Source organism: Corvus brachyrhynchos, unplaced genomic scaffold (genome assembly GCF_000691975.1).
Source record: "Corvus brachyrhynchos isolate BGI_N302 unplaced genomic scaffold, ASM69197v1 scaffold116, whole genome shotgun sequence".
Classification (NCBI taxonomy): Eukaryota; Metazoa; Chordata; class Aves; order Passeriformes; family Corvidae; genus Corvus; species Corvus brachyrhynchos.
Window position 1 is genome coordinate 12,918,506 of NW_008240221.1, and position 11,355 is coordinate 12,929,860.

The following is an 11,355-nucleotide window of genomic DNA, read 5'->3' on the forward strand; positions in this document are numbered from 1 at the left end:
TGAGCTTCGGCGGCGAGGAGGAACGGGAAGGTGAGGAGGGACCGTGTGTGTTTCTGTGTCCCGGAGGGCAGGGCCGGGAGCTCCGGGACAGGGCTGCCTTGGGCTCCCGCCTCAGCGAGCCCCGCGCCGGGCACCCTCCTGCCTCTGGCTGTAAACGTAGCCAGCGGTGCTGTGTCAGGGGAGGGCTTGCACGGTAAACCCATACTAAAGCGTGAGCTGGGCCTGGTTAGTCTGGAGAAGGCTGAGAGGGGTCTCATCACTCCATCTAAATATCTTAAACGCGGGTGCCCGGAAAATGGTGCCGGACTCTTTTCAGTGATGCCCAATTAAAACACAAGAAGTTCCACCTCAACCTGAGGAAGAACTTCTTTACCTTGAACGTGGCAGAGCACTGGAACAGCTGCCCAGGGAAGGGGTGGAGTCTCCCCCTCTGGAGACATTCCAAACCCACCTGGACATGTTCTGTGTTACCTGCTCCAGGTGACCCTGCCTTGGCAGGGTGTTGGATAAGGTGATCTCTAGAGGTCTCTGTCAACCCTAACAATTCTGTGATTCTGTGAAAAGTACTTTGACAATTTATGTCCATGTTCTTTTGGCTGGGAAACATTTGAAATCTTCTTACAGCTGGAGAAAACCAGAGAGAACAAGTACTGTGTGATGCCATGACTAGTTAATGATGAACAAGCTTAAATAAATGAAACCTAAGTGTTTAATTGACACTTCTGAGCTGTTACTGTTGTGGTTGATGGTAAGATGTGGCCACCTTGGTGGAGATAAGCTGCAAAGAGACCCTGCATTTCAGCAATGCAACATTGCTGTGTTGAGACAGCTGAGCTGCACAATTTTTAACTAAGTGGTGATGGATTATGAGTGATAAAGCCATAGTTATATTTAGAACTAATCCAGTCAGAACTGAAAGCCTGGATGTGGCCCTTAGTGCCATGGTCTTGTTGACATGTTGGTGTTTGGTCATAAGTTGGGCTTGATCTTAGAGGTCCTTTCCAACCTCATTGATTCTGTGATTCAGAAGTTATGCTGTACACACATAGAGATTACATGCACTTTTATATGTAGTACATACATATATATGTGTGTATATTGTTGGCTTTATTAATGTTACTCAGAATCACTTTGTTTTATCTGGTAGGTGAAGAGTTTTTTAAAGTTAAAAAGCCATCCTTCAATGAAGTAACCTTTAGAATTAAAAAGAGGGAAAGCCTATTGCCTGCACAGACAGAAGCTGAAGAAAGCAAAAGTAAGTCCTTTTTTGGTTAAATATATTAAGAAGTGAAGAGTGATGTAAAAATACTGCTGTTAAATGTTAATTGAACCCAGAATTATACTTACAGTGTTAGTTTACAGGTTTATAATTGTAATGTATTTGTGCTGAAATTATTTTCAGTTTGACCTTGGTAAAAGATTATCAGAACTTGGAGGCTGTTCTTGAGAAAACCTGATTATCCAGAACCATGTACTACATCAAAGTTAACAAAGTTCTGATAAGTTTATACCTCAACATCATATCGTTCAAACTATGGGCCAGGTATCCATTGCTTATTGCTGTCAAATTGCAGTTTGATCTGAGTATTGGCATTGAGGGAAAATGTGAGCTTAGTAGCATTTTGTTTGATGAAACTTAATGTAAGCATTATTAAATTGTGTGCTCTTAGAGCATTTAAATATTTTAATTGAATGCAGTCAATAGCTTTGATTATTCTGGTAGTATCCCTAGTTTCATTGAACTATAGACAGTGGCCCAGAGAGGCTCTGGACTCCCCATCCCTGGAAGTGTTCAAGGCCAGGTTGGATGGAGCCCTGAGCACCTAGTCTAGTGGAAGGTGTCCCTGCCCATGGAAGGAGGGTTGGAACGGGATGATCTTTAAGGTCCCTTCCAACCCAAGCCATTCTGTAGTAAGTTTCCTGTTGGAATATTTGGAGTTTGTGTGTTTTAGAAACAAATGTGTCTGAAAGTTCTCTTTACGTATTCCCCTTTTGACACCTCTGTCAATTCACAGATATAGCATATTTGCTAATGTTAGATAAAAAAAAATTAGACTGAAGAATAATTCCCTTTGAGGTTATGATTCAGATGAGATGGTAAATTTTCTTAGTAACTTCTTATAAAAGCATATCATATTCTTATAAAAGGTGGTACATTCTGTTGTTCAGTAATCTGATGATGTACTGAAAGTATAGTGGCAGATGAAGAGAAATAAATATTTTAAAACAATTTGATAATAACTGGAGACAAGATAGATATAAGTTTATAGTTTAACTAAGAGCTCCCTCATTGTTAATGCTTTAAAAAAGTGCTTTCTAAATGCAGTTTTTCAAGTCAAGAATCCAAATATGCTGTAAGCAATCAGAATATTAATTAGTTATTATCTGGGAGTTGATCTCATTGCTTTTGTGCATGTAAATATGCTCTGTGTCTCAGAAGGACTCGTAGTCTTTCTATGGGAAGCATCATCAAAGATGCTTTTATTCAATACAAGAACTGGCTTGTAAGTGACTGTTTGGAATGATACAATTTGGTATGTTTTGATGGGAACAGGTGGAGATAGACAAGTGACCAGCCTTTGCTGCAGCAAGGCATAAATAATTTCTGGTAACCAGTTATGGCACATCACATTCCAGCAGCTGAAACTGAAATAATGGATCATACTTTTTCCCCCCCTAATACAGAAATCTGTCAGTTGGAGCCTGGAACTGGCGACACCAAAGGCACTTGTGAAGAGCAGGAGGAGGAGAATGAGGATGAAACTTATTCTTCACTGAATGAAGACTACAACAGCTCAGACTCTGAAAATGAATCCAGCTCTCCACAGAGGAGAAAGGATTTATCACCACGTTAGTTCCCTTTTTTTTTAAGAAAGCTATTTTAGAACATTCTGTGTTTGAAGTACATGACGAGCAAGATAAGTCCTACTCAGCTTAAACCACCTAAGGTATAGGCATCAGTTTATCCTGAGTCAGGCCTACCCTTCTGGAAGAATAGCGATGGTTCCCCTGTATTTTTAGTTGCAAACATTTGTTGTCTTCCTGTGCTAGTTTTGGAAATGGATCAGAAGTTATGAGCATTGGTTATAGAAGAAAGGCAGCAGAAAATTCCTCTTTAGTGATGCACAGTTCCCTTCATGAGGTGAAAATAAAACCTCACTCCGAGGCTGATTTGTAAACTCTGGATTCCTTTGTAAGCTCACTGAGTTACCTAACCCTGATCTTTTAGGGAGACAGAAAAACAGAGGACAGGCTAACACCGATTTATTTAAAAGAAAAATGTCTGAGCTTTGTTTTTGGAATGAGCGCTACTTTTTAAGGATGCATTTTCCATTTCCTTGAATTCAGTGTGGTAGAAAACCATTTTGTGTCCTGTATCCAAAATGGTACAGTGGTGCTGAACAGTTGTGATGATTGGCATTAGGTGTAGAGTGTTGCTTTTAGTCTTTTGCTTAGATTTTCTCTCTCTTTCAAGCAGGCGATATCCCCAGTGCAGCTCACATTGAGGCTGCTCGGAGGAAGCGTCACTTAGCCAGGACAGAGGCTGATTATCTTCCCCTGGATGTGTCAAACAGTCCTCTGGTCCCTCAGAGAAGAGGAAATAGTGATTTAGACAGTGAAGATGAGTCTGAAACAACAAATCTCGATTTTGCTCCTAAAATGAGAACTCTTAGGCAGAGGATGACTGAAGATATGGGTGAGTTTGTGTTGTTTCTCCCAGAGGCTTTGTTTTACCGTCTGGAACCATGTGGGATTTGTCCAGTAAGGAGTGAGGCTTTGGTCCTTATTGCTCTTGGAAAAAGTCTGTACAGTTGGTACTTGAGGTTTATATGGGTCATTAACCTGGTTCAGGTCTCACTTGTGGGGGTACAGGATACTTTGAGAAACATTAAAAAAATTATTTTTGGCCTTGTTGACTGCAAAAAGAATGGCCTTGTAGAAGGCACATTTACTGTGAATAAAATTACTGTAAGTTCTGCCTCCTGCTTCTGGTCTGGTCTTCTAAGTGCTCTCCCTGCACTGACATTATAACTTGTTTTGAAAAATGAAAAACAAACAAACAAAACAGTATTCCAGCCCTCCAGAAGTAAACAAACGTACTGCGTGCACAACATAATTGGCTTTTCCACTGCTTTTATTCTCTTAGAGCTTCTTATGGTGTTGTTTATGAAGCGCAGGTTTACTTTATTATTTGAATAAGGGCTATAAGGAATGTATAACTATGAGCAGAATCTGCCATTCAAATTAATGCTAATGAGATTTTTGTATCTGTAGTAGAGTGTATGTTTTGGAACGCTCAGGGGTTTGTTGGGTGTAATGTCAGTGTCTATACTTATACTGTTGTTTGCATGTATTATACACAGCTTTGCTTTGAGACATAAAAACAAGATGTTTATGTGCCTCCTACTGCAGTAGTAGTTGTCTGAGAAATAGTTGGGGAAATTAATGTTAGTGTGACTTCTACAAATCCCAGTAGTCTTTTCCAAGCCTTCCTTGCCTTTCAGTTTTGAAGTCCTCCATCTGCAGGTTTTTCATCTGCTATTTTTTGGGTGTATCCATTCTCAGTAGTGGTTGGGAGACCCATTGTTGCTTTAGATGGAGGAGAACACGAGACGGGAAAAAATAAAGGGCGTAGTTCCATCTAATAATGATTGTTTTAACTTCCAGTGTCTGTGGGTGATGGATCAAGTGATGATGAAGCCAAGTGGGAAGAACAGCAGATAAAGAAAGCTGTTAAACTTTCTCAGGTGACACATGCTTTCCTAACCACTGGAAGTTGCTTTTTGCTCATAGGCAAGAGAGCTTGTCTGGGGAACTGTTATATGTCCTTCCTGCCCTCTCATTAGAAAGGATTTTAGGAAATTATTCCCTGATTCTTTAGGGAAAGGATGATTAGAAAGATGGGAAGATCATAATGAAAATCTATAATCTCTGTCTGGCTGTTGAGGAGCAACATGGTGGTGTCAGCCCCAAAGGCAGGTACCTGTTGTGATAAGAGATCACAAGAAGCAGAGAAGAAAATTCTGATCTCTCTGCCATGCAAGGGGTCTTGAAAGCAAGAATATGCAAGTAATACAAATGTTGCAAGGTCACAAAGCAAAAATTACTCTTTTAATCTGCTAAATTTCTGTTGAATGTCAATCTGAGAGGTGTCTCCACAGTTCAGCAGAATGCTGTCTTTTTCCCAGTAAGTAACTGGCAAAAATAAAATGTATTCTGATGTGCTGGGAGTTTTGTTTCTCACTTGGATCACTTACTCTGGATCAGTCTAGGAGCATCTGAATAACCAGCTCTTTATCAGAATTGACAGCTGTAGAAATTTTTCCAATTTGGGGAGTACAGGAGTGGGAGAAGATTACATCTTTCTGAGACTGGTGTTCAAATCCAGTAGGATATGTGTTCTTAGGTCCTCATACTCTACTTGTTTATGGAAAAGTTAATTCTGCTCTTCAGGAAACAGCAGCAATTTTTAGCAGTAGACCTTGTTAGTTATGGACCTCATGCTTGAGTTGGTTGGGTTTTGTCTAGACATTTTTGTGATTGAAATATGTATCTATATCAGTTGTCCAGTATTCAGATGATGTCTTGTTGATCTGTAGAGTTGCAAAGGGAGAAATGGTGTAAGTGGTGTGTTAAAAATTGACACTTAATTCTTGTAGGAAATTTGTGATGATGCCTTTGTGCGTAAATATGAACCAGCCAAACCCAAATTTGATACCTCTGTTTCTCTACCACCTGTGAATTTGGAAATTGTGAAGAAGCGACTGACTGAAAGGTAACTCCTTAACTTATGAGTTGTCTGAGTTTTTGTCACAGAATGAGACAATAGCTTCAAAGTCTTATTCTTTTTTCCAGAGTATTGGGCTTTTGTTGGGTTGTTCTCGTGTGTAATGATGTCTAATGGAGTACCACAAATTTTTTACTTTACGTGGCAATGCTTTGTTTTAGGGGAGCATTTGGACTTTCCAAGACTGTTTTTGTCCACTTGAACTTTAGGAAGTAAATTTTATTTATTTGGCAGCAGCTTTTTATGCTTGCTGGCAGTTCTTGATAGGAGCCTTGGCTCGATGTTTCATTTGCCCAGCAAGCAGAACTTCACTGCGGGCAGGTGGAGCTGGCACTCCCACCCCTCCTATGGTAATTCTTAGACCAGCTGCAAAAATAACCCAGTATTTCGTAAAGCAGCCTAAGTTCTCTACAGGCTGTTCAGAACGTGCCTGGATCTTTTTCTTTAGTTGTGTGCCAGGCTGTGACTTTACTTGAGCGGCTCAGCTGCTGTGTGGGCAGCTGAAGTGTCCTGGGTTGGATGTGGGAACCTCCTAGAGGGCATGTGGGAAGGACAGCTGGGGTCAGGCATCCCAAGGTAAGCCATCCTGTCATCCCTCCCAGCACTGGGAAGCAGCTGTTCAGATAAGTTTAGACAAGTAACTTAATACAACTGAAACATAAATTGTGCTGTGAACTTGCACCAGGCTCTCTCTGGATATGCATTGCTTTGTACAGACCATCATTGATGCATTTGTTTAGAGAATTGAAGCTAAGTTGGACTAAATATTTTTTGAACTTGTATGCTTTCTTAGCTTTAATTATCTGAAGGGAATTGAGTTAACTGAAGTAGGAATTTACGTACAGATTTATGTACAAATAAGGAAAATAAGAATACAACTGTCAAAAGTGGGAAACCTGTCTGGAAAACAGCAAGAAGAGGAAGGGGAACCTGTTTGGTGTAAACTTTGTAGATGTTTTTAACATAATAAGTGCTGAAATTCTTTTTTCTTTTTAATTTGTAGCACAGTAGAATGCAATAGCTTAGTCCAGCTATTTTCTTTGGGAAGCGTTCAGTTCAGGGAGGTGAAGTAAGTTGTGGTCTTTGTCTTGATTTTGTTACAGGCTTGCTCAAGCTGAGCAAACACTTGGGATGTGTAAGGAGGGAAGGGGTAAAAAAGAGAGGAAGCAGAGTTGTAATATATGTGAATGTTAGTGTGCTACCTGTCTAATAGTGACAGCTGTAGACCGAAGTTTTTGGATTTTATCATATACTAGTAAGAGTTCTCAGTTGGTTTGTATTTAATAGTGAGCACACTGTGAATGCTTACAGGTACTGCTGTCCATGCAACTTGTGTTACACTGGTATGGACATGTTGATGTGAGCTGTAGTTCTCCCCTGATTATGTTGGGTAAAATCTATTTAATAATCACATAATTTGGCTTTTTTGTTTTTCGGAAGTGTGGTGTATTGAGGAGTCCAGGTAAAATATCAGTGGTGCTTTCAAAACCAGCACCACATAAATGACATTTGGGTCTCCAAAGCATGATGTTTGTCCACAGCCTGTGCTTCTGCAAATGTTGGCATGGGTAAATCTTTCAGTGCTGTTCAGGTCAAATGCAAGTGCTATTATTAGCACAGGCAAAGATTTTTTATGTGATTATAATGGGAAAAATGTTTTGGAATGGATCAGCTGTTAAGTTGGCAATGGTTCTGATTGCCTGGCTTTCTCTCTTTTAGGATCACATCCTTACAGGATGTGCACCGTGCCCACCAGAGAGAGTATGAAAAATATATGGAGGATATTGAGAGCTCGAAGATGTCTGTCCAGGAATTAGAGAAGTCTTCAGAAGCAGCTCTGAATTACAAATTCTACAGGGCCATGGAAACATATGTAGAAAACTTGATAAACTGTTTGAATGAAAAAGTATGTATATTTTCCTCCTTTTTTTTTGAGATGATAAAGGTATATTCTGTCTATGAAAAATGAGGAATACCACCCAGTTAAAAATCAGTTCTATCAGAATCAAATTTAATCTTGTGTCACTTTGCAGTTGTGAATTTCTTCAGGTAACTCTAAAGAGAAGAGATGTTAGTTAGTGAATACATTTTCTTCAATGGCTAGTGCCTCAAAAGCAAACTGACAGAAAACAAGGGACACCAATATTGTCCTGGTGAACCCTTTTGTATGAAATTGTTACCTTGATGAGTAACTGGCTTTTGGTTTGTGTTTTCAGCCTTATAAAAGAAGCCTGAAAAACTCCAGTGACCAGTAACTTACTTGTCAATCTATGATACTTCTCTTGTAATTTCTCAGCTATATGAAAAACCCATGGAAATTGGTTTTTGTTCGTGCTTATGAGATTTAAATCAATTGAAAACCTGATTAGTGTTTACTGTATTTCAGCTGAAGGACATTAATGAACTGGAATGGGCTGTACATGCACTTCTTCAGCAACGAGCCTTGAGAGTATCGAAGCGAAGGCAAGAGGAGCTGAAAAATGAATCTGCTTATGTTCAGCATCTGACAAGTGAGTATGAAGATCAGATTTTCAGTGAGAAAATAACTTCTGTCTTCGAACAGAAATAGTTAATTTTTGGGTTGATTTTAAATTTCACCTTTGCTCTCCTTTCCCCTTCCCATTGTCAGTAGGTGTGTTCTGCTGTACCTCATTCAAAATTCTTACCTTGGTAATGCCCATGATACTGTTTTTCTCTGGTTTAATTTCTCTGAATATAACATGACCAAGTACATTGTCGATTTTTAGTTGTTCAACTCAGCAATTTCCCATCAATTTTTAAAAAGAGAAATGGGAGTCAGTTTTCCAAGAGGTCTCAAGTTGGAGAATTCTTGCTTATTATATTCTGTCAATATCTGAAAAATCATTTTTACCTGAGAGTGTCTGTAAGGCTATGTATGTGCTCAAATTGGAGATTTCAAACCAGGAGGTGACACACGTGTGGCAAAGCATGAAGAGAGAAGCCACTTTGTGTAAGGGTTTTATCTAAAAGAAAACTGTGTTTCAGTCACTGCAGGAAAAATTAGTACAGTTTTCTCAGCTCATAGTTTCTTTCCACTCCAATGTATTGTTTGTATGCTGTGTGAATCTCTAGCTGCTGCTATTTAAAAAACCCAAACAAACCAGACCTCCAAAACCAAACTCTTTAAAACTGTTTAGGAAAAGCTGAGAGCAATATGCTCGGAGCTGCTGGGAACAGATGGAGGCCAGATGCACTGGATCCTGGTAAATACTAAATCATATGGGTTCAGTCTTCTCACTTCAGGGGATAAACTGCTGATGAGAGAAAGTAGCAGATCTGGATGGTTTTGTAAAATGGTGTAGCATACTGACAGCAGGTGTAAGGAGAAAAGGGTAATAATGCCATAGCAAGAGTTGCTATTAAAATGATTTTACCTCCAGCTCATTACAAATGAGACTGTGGTTGCACGTTTAGCAGCACACAGCACTGTTTTTTATGTTCCTAGTTGTATTTAATAGAGTGGAAAGGCTGTTTTTGCTTACATGATAGTACTTCAGTAGTAGTACACCCTTTTTCTTTGGCATGTTTTGCATGTATAAGCCACTTATTAGTGCTACAAGGAATTTACTCTGGATTAACTCTGGATACTGTTAGAATTTTGATTAGGTTTGTGCTTTTGTTGGCTATTTTCTAAATTTAAAAAACCGAAACAACAAAACAATAGGAGGAGATTCTTTGTTTCCTGTTTGAAAACAAAACAGGAACTGTAAAAATGTACCACTTTATTTTTGGCTGTTTCTGTCTTCTCATAGGTGGGAATGACAAACCAACAAAAAGTAGATTGGAAGGTGATGAGAAGACCCAGATTCTGGAAATGTGTGAGCATCGAAGGTAACTGTTAAGTAGAGGTGCACTTAACTCTGATAAATGTGCTGTGCACTGATGTCCTGTCATTCCTGCAGTCATGAATGTAAACCTGGAGGATTACTAAATGAGATTGCACTAAAAATATTTCAGTTTTTGCTTTCCAAAACTTGAAGTACTTGGAAGCCATCTATGTGTTAATGTCATTCTCTTCGTGTTGATTTGAAACTGAATGCTAATAGAGCTGGATATTTTAAATTAAAATGACTTAAGTGAGACAAAACTATGAGGGGAGCTTTTTTCTTCCTATTTTAATTAATAATGGGAACTTTTACAGAAATATATTTTTGTATTACTGTATAAATAGCAAAATTGGGCAGAATTGTTTCTGCTGGAGAGGTGGTGGTGAGTGAAGCAAATCAACCTCTAGCCCCCAGGTCTGCTATCAGTGTAGGTCAGACAGACAGTACATTTTGGATGTTCAGAGATTGGTACCATTTTTTTTTATATTATTGGGAGCTTTGAAAGTTTTACAGTTGCAGTGGTAACTAACTCATAACTGTACTTGGAAGCAGCAAGTACCTTGGAATTGTAATGGATGTAAAGTGATATAGTAATACCAACTTCCACTCAAAGCAGTTAACTTTTATTGCTAATTGATGTAAATAACTATTTAAAAGTATTTATGCAATATCACTTCCATATCATGTATCATCTTTCTGTGGTAGAAATTCAAGCCATTGATTTTGCAGCCTGTTTTTCTTGATGCCGTGGTACAATAGTTTTTAGAACCCCACTGGCACATGGGGGCTATCACCTCTTTCATGTACGTTGTTGAACAAGTGATCCAGGACTGACAGGACAGTCTGAGGTCTCAGTTGTTTACTACACGCTAAACTATCAGACAGGATCCAGTTCCATGCCAGATGCTTGGTGTTGCAGATGGGATGAGTTGTTTGCCTCATCAGTGGGAATGAGGTGAAGGGAAGGTTTTTGCATAGCTTGTGGGAGAGGTCAGAGATGTTGCTCTAAGCCCTTGGATTTCAGTTCCCAAATCCCCTTCTCCTTCCACAGTTCAGGAGTCCTTTTGGTTTTGTAGTTACTGTTGCTCCGCCCGTTGCCTCTCCTTAGGCTGTTGTTCTCATGGCTTGTTTTAAGTACATTTTTTGGAGTTGGATTATTTTTCTTTAAGCTTTCTCCTGCACACACAGGAGAGGATAACTCATCTGAGTTCATTCCAAAATGCAGGACTTGCAGGCGGCAGGCGAGGGAACAATCAGGAGAAGGAGATCACCACGAGGGCTTGTCGAGTGACGAGGAGCTGACTCCCACAGAGGTGGATGAGTTCCAGAAGAGCAAAGGTTGGTGACAGTCCTAATGTAATGTCCTAGAACAAGATCTCTTGCTGATACTTCTTTAATGATTTTCTTTTTAAGGAAGGGTAGAGGAATACTTCAATTGAGTTCCATGTTTTTAGTTGCACACTGTAGGAAAAAAATGTACCGAGGCAGTTCTGGCTAATGACTTGGGAAGAATAAATGAATGGTTGTAGATTTCTTTTGGTGTCAGTTATGTGGTGGCAGCATTATGCATGGCTTTTTAAACTAGAGGTAAGATCTGTCAGATTATGCCAAAGCTGATCTGACAGTACTCAGTGCAGTGCTGCAACTTGTTTCATAAAGGCAATTTATTTCCTGAAGCTAGAGAGTGAGTTAAAGGTTGGTGTTTTAATTTTTTTGAGT

At 39.5% G+C, this 11,355-nt stretch overlaps 1 protein-coding gene across 1 annotated transcript in view; it reads left to right on the plus strand.

Moving 5' to 3' along the window:
- The window catches only part of GCFC2 (GC-rich sequence DNA-binding factor 2), a 25,956-nt gene that overhangs the window by 8,609 nt on the left and 5,992 nt on the right, over positions 1-11,355 (plus strand). The window contains exons 4-13 of the mRNA XM_017744924.1: positions 5-30; positions 1,148-1,255; positions 2,686-2,850; positions 3,476-3,697; positions 4,669-4,748; positions 5,661-5,776; positions 7,508-7,694; positions 8,175-8,298; positions 9,562-9,640; positions 10,862-10,974. Coding sequence (XP_017600413.1) covers positions 5-30; positions 1,148-1,255; positions 2,686-2,850; positions 3,476-3,697; positions 4,669-4,748; positions 5,661-5,776; positions 7,508-7,694; positions 8,175-8,298; positions 9,562-9,640; positions 10,862-10,974 — 1,220 coding nt within the window. The remainder of the gene's footprint in view (positions 1-4; positions 31-1,147; positions 1,256-2,685; positions 2,851-3,475; positions 3,698-4,668; positions 4,749-5,660; positions 5,777-7,507; positions 7,695-8,174; positions 8,299-9,561; positions 9,641-10,861; positions 10,975-11,355) is intronic.